At 41.0% G+C, this 21926-nt stretch overlaps 1 protein-coding gene across 6 annotated transcripts in view; it reads left to right on the forward strand.

The window, feature by feature from the left end:
• LOC139420436 (repressor of RNA polymerase III transcription MAF1 homolog) overlaps positions 1-21649 on the forward strand; it is a 39887-nt gene extending 18238 nt beyond the window's left edge. For 5 of the 6 annotated variants that reach the window (XM_071170570.1, XM_071170572.1, XM_071170574.1 and 2 more), the window contains exons 2-8: positions 937-1025; positions 18015-18143; positions 18509-18671; positions 19156-19277; positions 19523-19642; positions 20052-20144; positions 20315-21649. In XM_071170570.1, coding sequence (XP_071026671.1) covers positions 937-1025; positions 18015-18143; positions 18509-18671; positions 19156-19277; positions 19523-19642; positions 20052-20144; positions 20315-20339 — 741 coding nt within the window. In that variant the 3' untranslated portion in view covers positions 20340-21649. Of the gene's footprint in view, positions 1-27; positions 55-936; positions 1026-18014; positions 18144-18508; positions 18672-19155; positions 19278-19522; positions 19643-20051; positions 20145-20314 lie in introns of those variants that run through there. The other variant, XM_071170575.1, reaches the window with a different exon arrangement.
• The last annotated feature ends 277 nt before the right edge of the window (positions 21650-21926 follow it).

A 21926-nucleotide genomic window follows, 5' to 3' on the forward strand; every position in this document is an offset into this window, starting at 1 on the left:
TGCTGATTAATGGGTCTGTGGAATCTAGTGCTTGAGCGATTAATGCTTTTTGAGGTCAGTTCGATTATTTAAAAAATAATCACGATTTCAGTTTCGATTCTTTTTTTAAATATGACATATTTCTGTTGTTGTGTATATTACGTTTGTTTTATTTTGTTTACTATTATTTCATTCCAAGTTATCATGTCACCTCTTTAGAGCTGCTGTCTGACAAATCACTATTTTGTAGTTCAAGGGGTCTGAATACTTTCCGAATGCACTGTATAATGCATACTCCCGAGTGGTGAGCTGGTCTAAGGCACTGCATCTCAGTGCAAGAGGCGACATTGCAGTCCCTGGTTTGAATCCAGGCTGCATTACATCCGGCTGTGATTGGGAGTCCCATTTGGGCAGCGCACTATTGGCCCACGTCCGGGGTAGGCCGACATTGTAAATAAGAATTTGTTCTTAACTGACTTGCCTAGTTAAATAAAATAAAAATGCATTCGGAAAGTATTCAGACCCCTTCCCTTTTTCCACATTTTGTTCCGTTACAGCCTCATTCTAAAATGTTCCTCATCAGTCTACTCACAATAACTCATAATGACAAAGCAATTTAATATTCGTACTTTTTTGTGATCTGCAGTTGAGTTAACAGAAAAACAAACAAATGAAATGGAATTCCATTACTTGATCCGAAGTCAGTCAATTCATTAAAAAAAAATTTAAAAACCCACCATTTTGGTTCATCGCTCAGCACTAGTGGAATTCAGACTATTTTCTGCTAACATACTTTTCTGGGAAAAATTTGATCAGCCCGGTCTGAGCCAACCAAGTAGATCAATACCTACACCATAGGGATAACATATATTTGATACACCCCTCAGGAAGCAGTGAAAAAGTATTATTGAATGTCTGATGGACTGTCTATTTTAACATTTCCCTTTCTTCTCACAGGCAGCAATGAAACTGTTAGAGAACAGCAGTTTTGAAGCTCTGGGCTCTCAACTTTGTGTTGAAACGGGAGAGTCTCACATCCTGGGCAGGTATTTACCATTACAGCACTGGACCAGCAGTATCAGTAGATCAATTTACCTCATAACTAATCACATGGCACAAGGTGTTCTGCAAAGCCTGCAATACTGTTCCATGACTAACACAGGTTCAACATTTAACAGGGTGTACTGGCCATTAGGAGGCTTGTGTGTGAACTGCAAGTACATAGCAAATAGCACATATAAATACCCCCCCCTCCCCCCTCTACTCAGGGGTGTATTTCTGGTGGGGTTAAGAGGCTCTATTTTAAAAGGCAAGATTAACACTTTGGAGTTCTGGGAGCTTCAATAACAACATATGTCAAGGCTGAGGGCACTGGCACTGATATGTAAACACAGAGATAAACAGCAAACTGTCGGAATAAGATGGTCAACTGAACTTAAACAAAATATACAGTATCAGTCAAAAGTTTGGACACCTACTCATTCAAGGGTTTTTCTTTATTTTTACTATGCTCTACATTGTAGAATAATAGAGAAGACATCAAAACTATCTATCTGGAGCTCCAGCCCATCCGGTTCTGTGTCTGTCACAAGGCAGGAAAATACACTGTCACTGCTCCGTTATCAGATACATTAGCAATGTGGGTCAAAACACAAGTTAACTTCGCTATCCTAGTACATACACTAACAGTCAAAAGTTTTAGAACACCTACTCATTTCAAGGGTTTTTCTTTATTTGTACTATTTTCTACATTGTAGAATAATAGTGAAGACATCAAAACTATGAAATAACACTTGGAATCATGTAGTAACCAGAAAACAAATCAAAATATATTTTAGATTCTTCAAAGTAGCCACCCTTTGCATGGATGACAGCTTTGCACACGCTTGGCATTCTCTCAACCAGCTTCACCTGGTATGCTTTTCCAACAGTCTTGAAGGAGTTCCCACATATGCTGAGCACTCGTTGACTGCTTTTCCTTCACTCTGCAATCCAACTCATCAGAAACCATCTCAATTTGGTTGAGGTCGGGTGATTGTGGAGGCCATGTCATCTAATGCAGCACTCCATCACTCTCCTTATTGGTCAAATAGCCCTTACACAGCCTGGAAGTGTATTGGGTCATTGTCCTGTTGAAAAACAAATGATCGTCCCACTAAGCGCAAACCAGATAGGATAATGTATCGCTGCAGAATTCTGTTGTAGCCATACTGGTTAAGTGTGCCTTGAATTCTAAATAAATCAAAGCACTCTTACACTATCGCATCTCCTCCTCCATGCGTCACGGTTGGAACCACACATGCAGAGATCATCTGTTCACCTACTCTACGTTTCAAAAGGACACGGCTGTTGGAATCAAAAATCTCAAATTTGGACTCATCAGGCCAAAGGACAGATTTCCACCGGTCTAATGTCCATTGCTCGTGTTTCTTGACCCAAGCAAGTCCCTTCTTCTTATTGGTCTCCTTTAGTAGTGGTTTCTTTGCAGCAATTCAACCATGAAGGCCTGATTCACGCAGTCTCTTTTGAACAGTTGATGTTGAGATGTGTCTGTTACTTGAACTATGTGAAGCATTTATTTGGGCTGCAATTTCTGAGGCTGGTATCTCTTATGAACTTATCCTCTGCAGCAGAGGTAACTCTGGGTCTTCTTTTCCTGTGGCGGTCCTCATAAGAGCCAGTTTCATCCTAGCTCTTGGTGGTTTTTGCATCTGCACTTGAAGAAACTTTCAAAGTTCTTCAAGTGTTACGTATTGACTGACCTTCATGTCTTAAAGTAATGTTTTCTCTTTGCTTATTTGAGCTGTTCCTGCCATAATATGTATTTGGATAAGGTTATCTTCTGTATATCACCCTTACCTTGTCACATCACAACTGATTGGCTCAAACTCATTAAGAAGAAAATAAATTCCGCAAATTAACTTTTAACAAGGCACACCTGTTAATTGAAATGCATTCCAGGTGACTACCTCATGAAGATGGTAGAGAGAATGCCAAGAGTGTGCAAAGCTGTCATCAAGGCAAAGGGTGGCTACTTTGAACAATCTCAAATATAAAATATATTTTGATTTGTTTAACATTTTTTTGGGATACTACATGATTCCACATGTGTTATTTCATAGTTTTGATGTCTTCACTATTATTCCACAATGAAGAAAATAATACAAATAAAAACCCTTGAATGAGTAGATGTCCAAACATTTGACTGGTACTAACATATTTACACTGCTCAAAAAAATAAAGGGAACACTTAAACAACACAATGTAACTCCAAGTCAATCACACTTCTGTGAAATCAAACTGTCCACTTAGGAAGCAACACTGATTGACAATACATTTCACATGCTGTTGTGCAAATGGAATAGACAATAGGTGGAAATTATAGGCAATTAGCAAGACACCCTCCAAAAAAGGAGTGGTTCTGCAGGTGGTGACTACAGACCACTTCTCAGTTCCTATGCTTCCTCGCTGATGTTTTGGTCACTTTTGAATGCTGGCGGTGCTTTCACTCTAGTGGTAGCATGAGACGGAGTCTACAACCCACACAAGTAGCTCAGGTAGTTCAGCTCATCCAGGATGGCACATCAATGCGAGCTGTGGCAATAAGGTTTGCTGTGTCTGTCAGCGTAGTGTCCAGAGCATGGATGCGCTACCAGGAGACAGGCCAGTACATCAGGAGACATGGAGGAGGCTGCAGGAGGGCAACAACCCAGCAGCAGGACCGCTACCTCTGCCTTTGTGCAAGGAGGAGCAGGAGGAGCACTGCCAGAGCCCTGCAAAATGACCTCCAGCAGGCCACAAATGTGCATGTGTCTGCTCAAACGGTCAGAAACAGACTCCATGAGGGTGGTATGAGGGCCCGACGTCCACAAGTGGGGGTTGTGCTTACAGCCCAACACCGTGCAGGACGTTTGGCATTTGCCAGAGAACACCAAGATTGGCAAATTCGCCACTGGCGCCCTGTGCTCTTCACAGATGAAAGCAGGTTCACACTGAGCACATGTGACAGACGTGACAGTCTGGAGACGCCGTGGAGAATGTTCTGCTGCCTGCAACATCCTCCACAATGACCGGTTTGGCGGTGGGTCAGTCATGGTGTGGGGTGGTATTTCTTTGGGGGGCCGCACAGCCCTCCATGTGCTCGCCAGAGGTAGCCTGACTGCCATTAGGTACAGAGATGAGATCCTCAGACCCCTTGTGAGACCATATGCTGGTGCGGTTGGCCCTGGGTTCCTCCTAATGCAAGACAATGCTAGACCTCATGTGACTGGAGTGTGTCAGCAGTTCCTGCAAGAGGAAGGCATTGATGCTATGGATTGGCCCGCCCGTTCCCCAGACCTGAATCCAATTGAGCACATCTGGGACATCATGTCTCGCTCCATCCACCAACGCCACGTTGCACCACAGACTGTCCAGGAGTTGGCGGATGCTTTAGTCCAGGTCTGGGAGGAGATCCCTCAGGAGACCATCCGCCACCTCATCAGGAGCATGCTCAGGCGTTGTAGGGAGGTCATACAGGCACGTGGAGGCCACACACACTACTGAGTAGTGTGGTTTTCCACTTTAATTTTGAGTGTGACTCCAAATCCAGACCTCCATGGGTTGATAAATTTCATTTCCATTGATAATTTTTGTGTGATTTTGTTGCCAGCACATTCAACTATGTAAAGAAAAAAGTATTTAATAAAAATATTTCATTCATTCAGATCTAGGATGTGTTATTTTAGTGTTCCCTTTATTTTTTTGAGCAGTGTATATTAGTGAGCAGTGATACAATCTTTTGCAAAATCATTCGCAAGGAGATTCCTGCAAAAATATTATTTGAAGATGAGTGCCTTCGGGGAAGTGTTCAGAGCCCTTGACTTTTTCCACATTTTGTTACGTTACAGCCTTATTAAAAAATGTATAAAAACATTTATTTTTAAATCCTCAGCAATCTACTCACAATACCTCATAATGACAAAGCGAAAACAGGTTTTTAGACATTTTTGCAAATATATTACAATCAGAAATACCTTATTTACTTAAGTATTCAGACCCTTTAATATGAGACTCAAAATTGAGCTCAGGTGCATCCTGTTTCCATTGACAGTCCTTAAGATGGTTCTACAACTTGATTGGAGTCCACCTGTGGTAAATTCAATTTATTAGACATGATTTGGAAAGGCACACACCTGTCTATATAAGGTCCCACAGTTGACCGTGTATGTCAGAGCAAAAACCAAGCCATGAGGTCAAAGGAATTGTCAATAGAGCTCAGAGACAGGATTGTGTCGAGGGCACAGATTTGGTGAAGGGTACCAAAACATTTCTGCAGCTTTGAAGGTCCCCAAGAACACAGTGGCCTCCATCATTCTTAAATGGAAGAAGTTTGGAACCACCAAGACTATTCCTAGAGCTGGCCGCCTGACCAAACTGAGCAATCAGTGGAGAAGCCTTGTTCAGGAACGTGACCAAGAACCTGATTGTCATTCTGACAGAGCTGTAGAAACATCTCAAGGATTATCAATGGAAACAGGATGCAGAAAAATCATTTTTAGGTAAAGGCTGTTATGTAACAAAAATGTGGTAAAAGTCAAGGGGTCTGAATACCTTCTGAAGGCACACACAACCTACCAATCTGTTTTTCTACCAAACTCACACAAACCAAAACCACAATGATAGACACCTCTGTCAGAGATTGATGTCATAAAACCTGAAAGGGGTGTGTCGCCTCATGACATGTGTCTGTGCTAAGATAAGTGGTGTAGGCTACGTGATTTAAATACCTGAGCAAGACCAGATGAGTCAATATCGTGTGTTATGCAGTAGAATTGCCATAGAAATGTTGCCCTATTCAATCCCTGTAGCGATTACTGGTAATGTGGAACGTTTAGCTAAATAGGCGTAATCTCTCTTGCAAAAAGTCTTGATCCCGCAAATAGGGTGATGGATGAGTGTTTTGTGTTATGCGACAGGGGGTTAGATTAACTGAACTGCAGCAGAGGGGTATACTAGGAACTCAATGAGTTAGCCCACCAACTTTGATAAACAACCAGAAATAACTCTTTACTTTCTGGTTCATGAAGAAAGCTGAACGTCTTTGTGTTTTTGATTTTTGAGTTAAGCCTGAAATGGGCATGGTCTACTTATCTTTAAAAAAACATTTTTTTTTAAAGAAGTTATTTCTAGAATATTCAGGCAAGTTAGCAGGCTAACTCATTAATCCTTCTTAGTAGGAAGCCCTTCGAGGTAACAGTAGGAGGTAACAGTAGGAACAGGGATGTTGCATAATGGACTCTAGGTTATGAGACCAGTGGATACAGTAATGGTGGTGATGACCCCTGTCCTGGCTATGATCAATAGGGGCAGTCTGATGCATGACAGGGTGTACTCTTACAGGGCTTTGTGGCTATTTGTAGACTGTGTAATGGGGAGTGGTATGGAGCGTAAACTAGGGGAGAACGACTGACCCGTCTCATTGAAGCCACAACGTTCAAGGCCGAATGCTGAACTGCAGCATTGTTTTAAGAAAAAACAAGATCCCCTATTATAGGTTAAATCTGTATTAATTCAATAACTTTTTGACAGCATCCCTTTTGATTTAGACAAAACTTTCAATGCATGTTTGCCCATGGAAGAAGTAGTCAGAAAGTTACTTTTTGGACATTCTGAGGATAGAGGTGCTCAAACTTGACCCATTTTGCATACTCCACCGTACCATGAGAAATCTATGTCTTCATCACTAGAAAATATAAACGGTTGAGTTGGATATCATTTAAAAGCTTAAACAGGGTTGTTAAACTATTTTATTTCAGATGTTTTTTTGTTTTTTTTACTTCAATTATCTAAAAATGCGTAGCCTCCGATTTTGATTTTTCTTCTTCATATTAACTTAGACTAGAGGTATAGCTTAGACTAGAGGTCGACCGATTAATCGGAATGGCCGATTAATTAGGGCCGATTTCAAGTTTTCATAACAATCGGAAATCTGTATTTTTGGGCACCGATTTGCCAAATAAAAATAAAAAAATTATATAAAAAATAAATAATTTTAATACCTTTATTTGACTAGGTAAGTCACATTCTTATTTTCAATGACGGCCTAGGAACGGTGGGTTAACTGCCTTGTTCAGGGGCAGAACGACAGATATTTATCTTGTCAGCTCGGGGATCCAAACTTGCAACCTTACAGTTAACTAGTCTTAACACAATCACGACCTGCCTCTCTCTGGTTGCACTCCACAAGGAGACTGCCTGTTACGTGAATGCAGTAAGCCAAGGTAAGTTGCTAGCTAGCATTAAACTTATCTTATAAAAAACAATCAATCATAACCACTAGTTGGTTGATGATTTTACTAGATATTATCTAGTGTGTCCTGTGTTTCATATAATCTGACTGAGCATACAAGCAAACAAGTATCTAAGTATCTGACTGAGCGGTGGTAGGCAGAAGCAGGCGCGTAAACATTCATTCAAACAGCACTTTCGTGCGTTTTGCCAGCAGCTCTTCGTTGTGCGTCAAGCATTGCGCTGTTTATGACTTAAAGCCTATCAACTCCTGAGATGAGGCGGGTGTAACCGAAGTGAAATGGCTAGCTAGTTAGCGCGCGCTAATAGCGTTTCAAACGTCACTCGCTCTGAGCCTTCTAGTTGTTCCCCTTGCTCTGCATGGGTAACGCTGCTTCGATGGTGGCTGTTGTGTTGCTGGTTCGAGCCCAGGGAGGAGTGAGGAGAGGGACGGAAGCTATACTGTTACACTTGCAATACTAAAGTGCCTATAAGAACATCCAATAGTCAAAGGTTAATGAAATACAAATGGTATAGAGGGAAATAGTCCTATAATAACTACAACCTAAAACTTCTTACCTGGGAATATTGAAGACTCATGTTAAAAGGAACCACCAGCTTTCATATGTTCTCATGTTCTGAGCAAGGAACTGAAACGTTAGCTTTCTTACATAGCACATATTGCACTTTTACTTTCTTCTCCAACACTTTGTTTTTGCATTATTTAAACCAAATTGAACATGTTTCATTATTTAGTTGAGGCTAAATTGATGTTATTGATGTATTATATTAAGTTAAAATAAGTGTTCATTCATTATTGTTGTAATTGTCATTATTACAAATAAATAAATACAAATTCGGCCGATTAATCGGTATCGGCTTTTTTGGTCCTCCAATAATCGGTATAAGTATCGGCGTTGAAAAAACATAATCGGTCGACCTCTAGCTTAGACCCTACTTTACATCATCAGTGGTTTTTATTTTGTGACCGACATCAGTTGAGACACAGCATGCTCTTCAATACAGGGTGGGTGGCATTTCAATCATAGAAATATAATTAACAGAGTAGACCTATCCCTTCAGACCACTGCAATTTAGCTGATAAACCATTGAAATTGAATAATAATTGAATTACAACCACAAAAAAAGGCTGCCGGTCCTCCCACCGTCGAATGTCAACTTTCGTGGTCATGTATATTCTATAATCTATATTTCTATGATTTTCAATAGGTTTCCTTTGGAGGATTTACAGTATAATTTATAACAACAGATATTCCCATTCAAGTCAACATTCTCTGTGTGGACCTCAAACCATATTGTGGTACCATTTGAAAGTCAAAATGTAAATGTTAATCACATTTTCATACATTTATCAGCCAAACATGAGCATGTTGTGTCTCAACTGACGGCAAGCACAACACAAAGCCTCAAATGTAAAATAGGGTCTAAGCTACAGCATATGAGAATACCACAGGTGGACTCCCAAGTTGTAGAAACACCTCAAGGATGATCAATGGAACCATGATGCACCTGAGCTCAATTTTGAGTCTCATAGCAAAGGATCTGAATACTTATGTAAAAAAGGTATTTCTGTTTTTTTTTTTTTTTTTTGTTGCTTTGTCGTTATTGGGTATTGTGTGTACATTGATGATGAAAACATCTATTTCATCCATTTTAGAATAAGCTGTAACGTAACAAAATGTGGAAAAAAGGGAAGGGGTCTGAATACTTTCTGAATGCACTGTAAATCTCCCTTGTCTCACGTACCCCTAATATAGACAACAATCAATGTCTTATATAAACAAGACAATCACAATATAATACACAACAGGCAACAAAAGGCAGACCATATACTATCCCGGGAATTTTCTTCTCACTCACTTTTGAGACATGAAACTGGCTATAGAGGTTATAAGTTCCAAATTATTTGCTTACCAAGAAGACAGTGAATGTTCCTAAGTGGCGATGTTACAGTTTTGACTTAAATCTGCTTGAAATATTATGTTAGGACTTGAACATTTATCTCTAGCCATGATCCCCAACATCTTGACAGAGCTTGAATAATTTCTAAAAGAATAATAGGCAACTATTACACAATCCAGGTGTGCAAAGCTCTTAGAGACTTACCCGTAATGATTGCTGCCAAAGGTGTTTCTAACATGTATGGACTCAGGGAGCTGAATACTTATGCAATTACATTTTTTTTAATATACTCTACAGTGCATTTGGAAAGTATTCAGACCCCTTGACTTTTTTCACATTGTAAAGTTATAGGCTTATTCTAAAATGGTTTAAATGAAACATTTTCCTCATCAATCTATACACAATACCCCATAATGACAAAGCGAAAACAGGTTTTTAGAAATTTTTGCAAATGTTTAAAAAAATAAAAAAACTTAATTTAGTTAGGTATTCAGACCCTTTGCTATAAGACTTGAAATTGAGCATCCTGTTTCCAGTGACCATCCTTGAAATGTTTTTACAACATGATTGTCCACCTGGGGTAAATTCAATTGATTGGACATGATTTGGGAAGGCACACACCGGTCTATATAAGGTCCCACAGTTGACAGTGCATGTCAGAGCAAAAACCAAGCCATGAGGTCGAAGGAATTGTCCGTAGAGCTCAGAGACAGGATTGTGCCGAGGCACAGATCTGGAGAAGGGTACCAAAACATTTCTGCAGCATTGAAGGTTCCCAAGAACACAGTAGGCTCCATCATTCTTAAATGGAAGAAATTTAGAACCACCAAGACTCTTCCTAGAGCTGGCCGCCCGCCCAAACTGGCAATCAGTCGAGAAGGGCCTTGGTCAGGGAGGTGACCAAGAACCCGATGGTCACTCTGACAGAAGAGTTTCTTTGTGGAGATGGGAGAACCTTCCAGAAAGACAACCATCTCTCCAGCACTCCACCAATCAGGCCTTTATGGTTGAGTGGCCAGACGGCAGCCACTCCTCTGTAAAAGGCACATGACAGCACACTTGGAGTTTGCCAAAAGCACAGAAAGACTCAGACCATGAGAAACAAGATTCTCTGGTCTGATGAAACCAAGATTGAACAGTTTGGCCTGAATGCGAAACGTCACGTCTGGAAGAAACCATCTCTACGGTGAAGCATGGTGGTGGCAACATCATCCTTTGGGGATGTTTTTCAGCGGCAGGGACTGCGAGACCAGTCAGCATCGAGGCAAAGATGAACAGAGCAAAGTATAGAGAGAACCTTGATGATAACATGCTCCAGAGTGCTCAGGAACTCAGACTGGGGCAAAGGTTCATCTTCCAACAGGACAACAACCCTAAGCACAAAGCTAAGACAATGCAGCAGTGGCTTCAGGACAAGTCTCTGAATTTCCTTGAGTGGCCCAGCCAGAGCCCGGACTTGAACCCCATCTAACATCTCTGGAGGGACCTGAAAATAGCTGTGCAGCGACGCTCCCCATCCAACCTGACAGAGCTTGAGAGGGTCTGCAGAGAAGAATGGAAGAAACTCCCCAAATACAGCTATGCCAAGCTGGTTTCGTAGAAGATTTGAGGCTGTAATCACTGCCAAGGTGCTTCAACAAAGTACTGAGTCAAGGGGTCTGAACACTTATATAAATGTAATATTCCAGTTTAATAAAATAAATAAAAATATTCTTAAAAAAAAAGGTTTTAATTTTTCATTCTTGGGTATTGTGTTTAGATTGAGGAGGGGAAAACAATGTAAAACATTATAGAATAAGGCAATATACAACACAATATAGAAAAGGTAAAGGGGATTGAGTATGAGAAAATGGACATCTTTGCATGTGTGTGTCTATATATATATATATATATATATACAGTGCCTTGCGAAAGTATTCGGCCCCCTTGAACTTTGCAACCTTTTGCCACATTTCAGGCTTCAAACATAAAGATATAAAACTGTATTTTTTTGTGAAGAATCAACAACAAGTGGGACACAATCATGAAGTGGAACGACATTTATTGGATATTTCAAACTTTTTTAACAAATCAAAAACTGAAAAATTGGGCGTGCAAAATTATTCAGCCCCTTTACTTTCAGTGCAGCAAACTCTCTCCAGAAGTTCAGTGAGGATCTCTGAATGATCCAATGTTGACCTAAATGACTAATGATGATAAATACAATCCACCTGTGTGTAATCAAGTCTCCGTATAAATGCACCTGCACTGTGATAGTCTCAGAGGTCCGTTAAAAGCGCAGAGAGCATCATGAAGAACAAGGAACACACCAGGCAGGTCTGAGATACTGTTGTGAAGAAGTTTAAAGCCGGATTTGGATACAACAAGATTTCCCAAGCTTTAAACATCCCAAGGAGCACTGTGCAAGCGATAATATTGAAATGGAAGGAGTATCAGACCACTGCAAATCTACCAAGACCTGGCCGTCCCTCTAAACTTTCAGCTCATACAAGGAGAAGACTGATCAGAGATGCAGCCAAGAGGCCCATGATCACTCTGGATGAACTGCAGAGATCTACAGCTGAGGTGGGAGACTCTGTCCATGGGACAACAATCAGTCGTATATTGCACAAATCTGAAGAGTGGCAAGAAGAAAGCCATTTCTTAAAGATATCCATAAAAAGTGTCATTTAAAGTTTGCCACAAGCCACCTGGGAGACACACCAAACATGTGGAAGAAGGTGCTCTGGTCAGATGAAACCAAAATTGAACTTTTTGGCAACAATGCAAAACGTTATGTTTGGCGTAAAAGCAACACAGCTGAACACACCATCCCCACTGTCAAACATGGTGGTGGCAGCATCATGGTTTGGGCCTGCTTTTCTTCAGCAGGGACAGGGAAGATGGTTAAAATTGATGGGAAGATGGATGGAGCCAAATACAGGACCATTCTGGAAGAAAACCTGATGGAGTTTGCAAAAGACCTGAGACTGGGACGGAGATTTGTCTTCCAACAAGACAATGATCCAAAACATAAAGCAAAATCTACAATGGAATGGTTCAAAAATAAACATATCCAGGTGTTAGAATGGCCAAGTCAAAGTCCAGACCTGAATCCAATCGAGAATCTGTGGAAAGAACTGAAAACTGCTGTTCACAAATGCTCTCCATCCAACCTCACTGAGCTCGAGCTGTTTTGCAAGAAGGAATGGGAAAAAAATTCAGTCTCTCGATGTGCAAAACTGATAGAGACATACCCCAAGCGACTTACAGCTGTAATCGCAGCAAAAGGTGGCGCTGAATAATTTTGCACGCCCAATTTTTCAGTTTTTGATTTGTTTAAAAAGTTTGAAATATCCAATAAATGTCGTTCCACTTCATGATTGTGTCCCACTTGTTGTTGATTCTTCACAAAAAAATACAGTTTTATATCTTTATGTTTGAAGCCTGAAATGTGGCAAAAGGTCGCAAAGTTCAAGGGGGCCGAATACTTTCGCAAGGCACTGTATATATATATATATATATATATATATATATAGACACACACGCAAAGATTTACCTTTTCTCATTCTCAATCCCCTTTACTTTTTCTATATTGTGTTGTATATTGCCTTATTCTAGTTGAAGTCGGAAGTTTGCTTACACCTTAGCCAAATACATTTGGACTCAGTTTTTCACAATTCCGGACATTTAATCCTTGTAAAAATGCCCTGTTTTAGGTCAGTTAGGATCACCACTTTATTTTAAGAATGTGAAATGTCAGAATGTGAAATTTCATCACATTCCCAGTGGGTCAGAGGTTTACATACACTCAATTTGTTTTCGGTAGCATTGCCTTTAACTTGGGTCAAATGTTTCAGGTAGCCTTCCACAAGCTTCCCACAATAAGTTGGGAGAATTTTGGCCCATTCCTCCTGACAGAGCAGGTGTAACTGAGTCAGTTTTGTAGGCCTCCTTGCTCGCACACACTTTTTCAGTTCTACCCACACATTTTCTATAGGATTGACGTTAGGGCTTTGTGATGGCCACTCCAATACCTTGACTTTGTTGTCCTTAAGCCATTTTGCCACAACTTTGGAAGTATGCTTTGGGTCATTGTCCATTTGGAAAACCTATTTGCAACCAAGCTTTAACTTCCTCACTGATGTCTTGAGATGTTGCTTCAATATATCCACATCATTTTCCTCCCTCAATATGCCATCTATTTTGTGAAGTGCACCAGTCCCTCCTGCAGCAAAGCACCCCCACAACATGATGCTGCCACTCCCGTGCCTCACGGTTGGGATGGTGTTCTTCAGCTTCCAAGCCTCCCCCTTTTTCCTCCAAACATAACGATGGTCATTATGGCCAAACAGTTCTATTTTTGTTTTGTCAGACCAGATGGGGGGAAAAAAGTACTATCTTTGTCCCCATGTGCAGTTCCAAACCGTATTCTGGCTTTTTTATGGTGGTTTTGGAGCAGTGGCTTCTTCCTTGCTGAGCGGCCTTTCAGGTTATGTCTATATAGGACTTGTTTTACTGTGGATATTGATACTTTTGTATCTGTTTCCTCCAGCATCTTCACAAGGTCCTTTGCTGTTGTTCTGCAATTGATTTGCGCTTTTCGCACCAATGTACGTTCATCTCTAGGATACAGAACGCGTCTCCTTCCTGAGCGGTATAACATGGTACCTTCAGGCATTTTGAATTTTTTCCCAAGGATGAACCAGACTTGTGGAGGTCTACAATTTTTTTCTGAGGTCTTGGCTGATTTCTTTTGATTTTCCCATGATGTCAAGCAAAGAAGCACTGAGTTTGAAGGTAGGCCTTGAAATACATCCACAGGTACACCTCCAATTGACTCAAATGATGTCAATTAGTCTATCAGAAGCTTCTAAAGCCGTGACATCATTTTCTGGAATTTTCCAAGCTGTTTAAAGGCACAATAAACTTAGTGTATGTAAACCTCTGACCCACTGGAATTGTGATACAGTGAATTATAAGTGAAATAATTGTTGGAAAAAATTACTTGTCATGCACAAAGTAGATGTCCTAACTGACTTGCCAAAACTATTGTTTGTTAATTAACAAGACATTTGTGGAGTGGTTGAAAAATGAGTAATGACTAAGTGTATGTAAACATCCGACTTCAACTGTATATATGTCATTTTTGTGGAAGACAATCATTGTACCAATATTTGCTTCTATTACGCAAAATGTATGTTCTTTAAACAATTTATTTAAATATCGCACACAGAAGAAGTTATAAGGATCATTTTAATTGCTAATTGCAGCTGTCAGTACGCCAGTCAGCATTCAGCTTGAGATACTCAGTGAGAGGGCACAGCCCTGAGCTAGCTTGCAACGTCACTTCCTGGAGTAGCTGAAACTGCAAATTTTATGTATCCATTGGACGCCATCTTAACAAATGTTTTTTGCTTCAAATGTGCTATTGAGTCTACACATAGGAATGAATGGTGTCACGTGATCAATGACTATCTATTTATACGCAGTCATTTGCATAGAGACACATACACACACAGCTAGGCACTGAAACAGCTACCAAGTGCTGGTGTTTAGACTGCTGCTTACTGAATTAGAATGGGCAACAATGGCAGCAAGAGCCGTGCTGGCACCATGTGACCCAATGAGGCTGCTTCTTTCCACCCTAACAAAGTTCAACTAGACCCATTACTAATGATAAACGGAGCACACACTCGCACATGAATTTGAGGAAGTTCACAAATTCTGTCAGTGATATTTTTCCTTGAATGTCAGTTTCTGGATAATGTATTTATTTGATTGAACCAGGAAGTCTGTTACAAATAGGCCTACACCCACAACTATCCTTTATAGCCTAATTATGTGCATTTATTCACAACTAGGCCTAATTATCCACAGATTATTAGCTCAGCTTTTTAGGTCAACTTTTCTATGGATTTCAGATGGTCCATGTTTGTTCAATATTTGTTTTATTTGTCTGTTAATGAAAAGTAGGCCAGTCACGTCACCACCCCCGTGACCTTTGCTCCTTCCTATAATAAGACTGGGCCACATTGTGTCTCTGAGACAGATTTTGGGTTGCACAACCCCTGCTCTTACATAACTGGGGGTGAGGGGAAAATAAACACACGACTGGACTCTGCTCCACTCCGTCTGCATTCCACCCATACCCCTCAAATAGAACACAGTGAAACAGAGACACAGACACAGATACTTGTTCAAAGCAATAAATACAGAACACGAGACGTACAGTGCCTTGCGAAAGTATTTAGACCTCTTGGATTTTCTTCACATTTTATTGTGTTACAAAGTGGGATTAAAATAGATGTAATTGTCATTGTTTGTCAACAATGCACAAAATATTATGTCAAAGTGGGGGGGAAGTGACCTTTTTTTAATGATAAAACATTTAATAACTAGTATTCAGCCCCTTTGTTTAGGCAAGCCTAAATTAGTTCAGGAGTAAAATGTTGCTAAACAAATCACAAAGTTACATGGACTCACTCTGTGTGAAGTTATAGGGGTTGACATTCTTTTTAAAATTACTAACCCTTCCTCTCTCCCCTCAGCCAAGTATTGCATTTCAAGCACAGATTCGACTACAAAGACCAGGGAGCTTTTCGAAGGCCTCGTTAAAAAAAAGGACAGTGATTTGTAGATGGTTAACAATAACAAATCAGACATTGAATATATCTTTAAGCATGGTCTAGTTAATTATGCTGTGCGTTGTGCATGGCTTGACGTCACTTTTTTTTTGCCACTTGTCCTTTTCTTTTACTTGTCCAATAGCACAAGTCACTTGTATAAAAAAAAACTAATTAAAAAGCATTGAGGCTGATGCAACAGGTCAGACCGTTTAGCTTAAAATGTTGAAGTTTTATTTCTTCATATTATAAACTCAACAATGCGCACATGGCTGTTGGCTACATGCGAATGTTCCAAAATGCAATTAGCAGGGAAAACACCTTTCTCAAAAGTGCACCTCACGCACAAGTGGTTTCATGTGACAGAGATGAAAGTATCCATTAGAAATGAAGAAAGGGGAGATCTAAAGATGCATCAACTAGCATGGGTTACTAATATGACTAGTATTATGCGTTTGGCTGTAGGACAATTAAAGAACGTTGATTTGAAAGCCAATAGAACATGAGAAATGCTGGTTTTTAATGGCATATTAAGTGTTTAATAAAATAATTCCTTCATTTCAGTGGTCGTATTTTGGCTAGGCTACTTTGAAACAAGACATACTTCATAAAATAACATACAATGTCCAGGTTTTAAACAATTCAGTTTTATGGTTAAATAGTTTTCAAATGTTGACCGCCTCAGCTCAGATTCAAGGTAGGTGATGTTGCGGTGCACAACAGGCACTGTACTTCTCTCTCTGGTCTTGTGACCGTTTGATCTGTTGTTAATTATCCTTCATTATGTTAGTCAAACATGACTGGTGTTTCGCCTATATTTATGTAATTCAAACTCTCATTAAAGTTTGGCTACATTTTCCGGGCGCCTCTGTCATGTCAGCATCGGTTTGGACATGAGGCTGTAGCCAATATGCATATCACCTTCACTCTGACATGTACTTTTTTAAATTTATTTATGTAGGCTACATGAAACAGATTTTAATATTATTCCAGTGTTGGCCTCTGATTAAATTCTGATCGGAGGAATTGTTTGATATTGTGATTTCTGTGTTTTACATTTCTACTTTTCCATTCGGACTGCTTAAATCTACAGTATATTCTTCTTATCTGAATTTATTTTAAAAGATGTTACTTGTCCCAGACAGGAGGACTAGCGTTGTCGATCCCCGCCTTACGTATTAAACCACCCAGAAACCTAAAAGATACAGTCGTCCTTCTGAATTGAGCTGTAGGACAGGAATGAAACTGCTCAAGGATGAGGCTATTGATGATTTTAAAACGATGTGGTAAACCGTTGGGTTGAGCGTGCAGAGATTGACACAGAGACGGAGGTTTTAGTCCGCAAAAAAACAACTTTACTAGGACAGAAAATAAACATTACAAAGAAAATGACTTAGGTCTTGAAATACATCCACAGTTACACCTCCAATTGCCTATCAGAAGCTTCTAAAGCCATGACATCATTTTCTGGAATTTTCCAAGCTGTTTAAAGGCACAGTCAACTTCTGACCCACTGAAATTGTGATACAGTGAATTATAAGTGAAATAATCTGTCTGTGAAAAATTACTTGTGTTAAGCACAAAGTAGATGTCCTAACCGACATGCCAAAACTATTTTTGTTTGTTAACAAGAAATTTGTGGAGTGGTTGAAAAACTATTTTTAATGACTCCAAACTAGGTGTATGTAAACTTCTGACTTCAACTGTAGCTAGCTACATTTCCTAATGTTTTGCTTGATGTTAGTCTTGCATTTTAACTTGCTACCGGAGAACTACACAGCTGGAGGAAAGCACCAGAGAAAAGTAGCCTTCACAACAGTCAGAGCGCTGTCTGGTGATCCAGTGGCGAAAGCAAAGATATTTCATCCGAGTGTAGAATTGCAACTGAAGCACAAAATTTGTCCATTTTAGATCTGCATTTTCAAAACTCAACAAGATATTGTTTGTGAGGCCTCCCGGGTGGCGCAGTGGTTAAGGGCGCTGTACTGCACCCAGAGTCCCTGGGTTCGCGCCAAGGCTCTGTCGTAACCGGCCGCGACCGGGAGGTCCATGGGGCGACACACAATTGGCCTAGCGTCGTCCGGGTTAGGGAGGCAAAATCCTGCGTTAGCATGACCCCTGAGTATTGAATACGGGACATGACTAGTTTGATACAATACCCATGTCCTCCTTAGTCAGTAGCTAAATGGATGTCCACTTGACAAAAGTTAACTCTGGGATTTTTATCTGTCTCTATAGGATCGAGAGCTACTCCTGCAAGATGGCTGGTGATGACAAGCACATGTTTAAGCAATTTTGCCAGGAGGGGGAGCCACATGTCCTAGAGGCCCTCTCGCCCCCCCAGTCCAGCGCCACCAGCCCATCCCAGTAAGTACCACAGCCACACCCCTTATCAATGTTTACATCACACGGAAATCACACTAGGAATGAAACGGAAGCAAACAGGGAGGGACTGCCTGTTTTCCATTGCAGAATGTTTTGCTATGGTGTGCACTAATGCATTGATACTGGTGTTGTGTCACAGTATTAGTCTCTTATGTGGCACACTAAGGGGGTGGCAGGTAGGCTAGCGGTTAAGAGCATTGGTCTAGTAACCATAAGGTCACTGGTTCAAATCCCTGAGCCGACTAGGTGAAAAATATGTCTGTGCCCTAGATAATTAATTGTAACTTCCCAACCAAATTACTGAACTCTCTCCCTCTCTCTCTACTCATCTCACTTGTTTTGTGCAGACTGGGGAAGAGCAGTGAGGACGCCCAAAACCCTCTGAGTGACAAGTGTTGCAGGAAGACCTTGTTCTACCTCATCACCACGCTTAACGAGTCGTTCAGGCCCGACTACGACTTCAGCGCAGCCCGGGCCCACGAGTTTAGCCGTGAGCCCAGCCTCAACTGGGTCAGTAGCACTGCCTCTGCTCCTCTCATGATTACACCACTTTAGAATGACTTAAAACCAATCTAATTGGGCGGTCATTCATGCCTAATTTCAGAATTGCCCAGATACTCATATACAGATACGTTGAATCATCCCATGCAAGTCCCGGAAGCACATTGTTACAAAGCCATACACATAAGGGGAAGGTAGTGAGTTTTCTACAAGGGGCTTATGGAATATCACAGGCTGTAAGATAGATGTGTCAAACTCAATTCCTGCAGGACCATGTCTGCTGGTTTTGTTTTATTTCATTTTGTGTATAATGACGACCTAAACCACCAGGTGACGAAGCAATTTCCTTAATTATAACCTGATTTATCACAATAACCTTAAATGATCAATCAAGTGCAGACACTCGGCCCTCCACAGGATTTGAGTTTGACAGGTCCACACATCTGTGAGGAGAATAAGTGGTCCTAACGATGGTGTGCCGTGTCTCCTCCAGGTGGCGAATGCAGTGAGCAGCAGCCTGTACTCATCAGTTGGGGTGGAGTTCAACTCCCTGGGGCCTGAGCTGTGGAACTCCATCGACCAGGAAATTTGCCTGCAGGATAGTGACATTTACAGGTGTGCGTGGGAGATATGGTGGTCCCGCGTGGCTCAGTTGGTAGAGCATGGCGCTTGCAACGTCAGGGTTGTGTATTCCATTATCACGGTGGACCAGTAAAAAAATGCATGCATTCACTACTGTAAGTCGTTCTGGATAAGAGCGTCTGCTAAATGACTAACGCGTGAGCGTAAATGTATATGCTGCTAGTTGTGTTTGTCGCCGGTATATGTAGTATATTTATAATGTCCCTATTTGTCCTCAGCTACAACCCTGACCTGGACTCAGACCCCTTTGGGGAGGAAGGCAGCCTCTGGTCCTTCAACTACTTCTTCTACAACAAGAAGCTGAAGAGGATTGTATTCTTCACCTGTCGCTCCGTCAGGTGAGCAGCCACAGCGGGCTTCAGTCTGACTCCATTATCAATGCAATCTGTGACGACACACATATGAGTTTGTTAGTTCTACAGCCAGTCCGAAACAGTTTCTGGCCTGTGGATGACTTTCTATGGTCCACTGTGTATGTTCTAAAATTGGATAAATCTGAATTGCTCACACCAAACCAGCACAGCAGCAGGAGTTGATTGGGCTTGACGTGCCCGAGGCAGCTTGTTCACAACCCAAAGCCTGTCTGATCTCATGATGTGTGTGTGACTGTTATCCATTACCAGGAGGACAAAAGGCCAGGAAAGGGGACTACCAGGTCAACTCCACAAACAATCTGTCAACCAGAGCAACCACATGTACCTGTATGATTGATTAATGAGGCATGGTTTTTCTGCTTTATTTCCACAGTGTCTTGAGTGGGTATGGCTGCGGTTGTCTGGACAACGAGTTGGACATGGAGCTGGATGATGAAGAGGAGATGGATGGATTCACTGAGGACAGGTGGGATCATGTTACTATAGTAATGTTACTACCTGCTTATACTCTTCTAGTGCACCGATGGGCCTCAGTCTTACATATATATACTTTTGTCTGTGCATGGGGGTTACATTTTGGATTTGTGTCTAAATAGAGCCATGATTGACACTGCCTTGTTCTCTCCCCGTCGGCAGGTTCCCTAGAGCTCTTTGTGTCTAGGCACACCCATGCCAAACTTCTACGCCTACACAACCTCCTCCCCCTTCATCTATCCTGTTTCTTATTTCCTCATTTATCCTTGTTTTTTTTCTTTTTCTCGATGTTCTGTACAGCCTGACCCAGGAAGCCATTTGCTCATGTAGAAGAAATACATTTTTTTTCTCCCCATTGACAAGTGCATGTTTCACGCCTTTCACATCAGCTCGATCCGACCCATACCGTGAAGGACGTTTTCTAAATGCCCAGGGCAACTGGGATCTAGGTCTCCTGTTTATTGTGCTTCCTCTATCTTCCGTTGTCGCTGAGCTAAGAACTGACTCTGCCTAATCATTTGATGGAAGGACCTTCCTTTGCCTCTCAAACCACATCCTCGTCACCCGAAACCAGCCTCTGCTTGGATGCTGCACTCTTAAAGAAACCCTCCCAATACTTATTGGATCTGTCTTGGACATTTATGGTCAAGAGAGACCATGGACAGCTAACCCTGACAAGCAAACATTCTCTTTTATTAAAAATCGCAGCAGATGATGTCACAGAAACGGCTGTGTAAGTGGAGATAGAAGTCCACAGTGCAACACCAGCATCAGTGAGAGCCATGGAAGGGGAGGGGCTTATTACATCAAACTTCTCCAATCCCACACTGGGTAGAGGATGGGACAACGACAGCTAATTCGATTGACTGTCTATCCAGCTGATTTCCATTTGTGACTGCTTCCTTTGTGTGGCTTTTATGTTTGACAGTGGTGTTAATGTGAGAACTGAAAACTTTTTTATAGCTCCCAAGTTTTTAAACGAATGCTGCTTTTGTAATGGAAACATTGTAATATCTTATGTTGTCTTATTACTGCACATGACATGTGTAGATGGGAGATGGAGATGACTCTGCCAAGGAAAGCAATATGACATCAGACTTGCAGCTTATACAAGATCACTTTCATGAGCGCCTCACGTTCTGCCTATCAGTAACCATGTTCCTCAATGTGTGATTTTTCTGATTTCCTTATGATTTAGGCTGACCTATTGTAAAACTTGTACCCATTTTCCTCTGCTACAATCATCCATTTATTTTATGCTCAAACATTACAAAGGCTTTGATGTAAAGCCAAGTGAATGTACTAAACACAGGCAGCAAAGGCATCAGCGATAGTTCCAGTAATGTTATTAAAGTGTTTTACAGTATTTTTTTATAAAGAAAGACCCTTTTATCTCTGTGTTCCCTGTGTAAGGCTTGTGAACCTCCCATGATGACCTCCGTTCAGGACCTGTTTTGATTATACAGCATATGTTAATAAAGTTGTGTTTGAACCAAAGAGTGTCCTCTGTGTTGTCATAGAGAGTGGACACGGGCAGCTCACCCAACACAACACATCCCACTCACAGGGAAGAAGAGGACCAAAATGAAGATGTTTTGAACAGTAATGACTACAATGTGATTCAGCAGTGTAAGGTATAGTTAACCATGTTTCCTACAAGAGGAACATGTTATGTTACACCTCACACTACAACCTTTTTAATAACTAATAACTTTGAATAACTAAAAGTGTTCCTATGGACATTTTTGAATAATGCAAAAGAAACATGGAAGGG

This window comes from Oncorhynchus clarkii, chromosome 11 (assembly GCF_045791955.1).
Source record: "Oncorhynchus clarkii lewisi isolate Uvic-CL-2024 chromosome 11, UVic_Ocla_1.0, whole genome shotgun sequence".
NCBI lineage: Eukaryota > Metazoa > Chordata > Actinopteri > Salmoniformes > Salmonidae > Oncorhynchus > Oncorhynchus clarkii.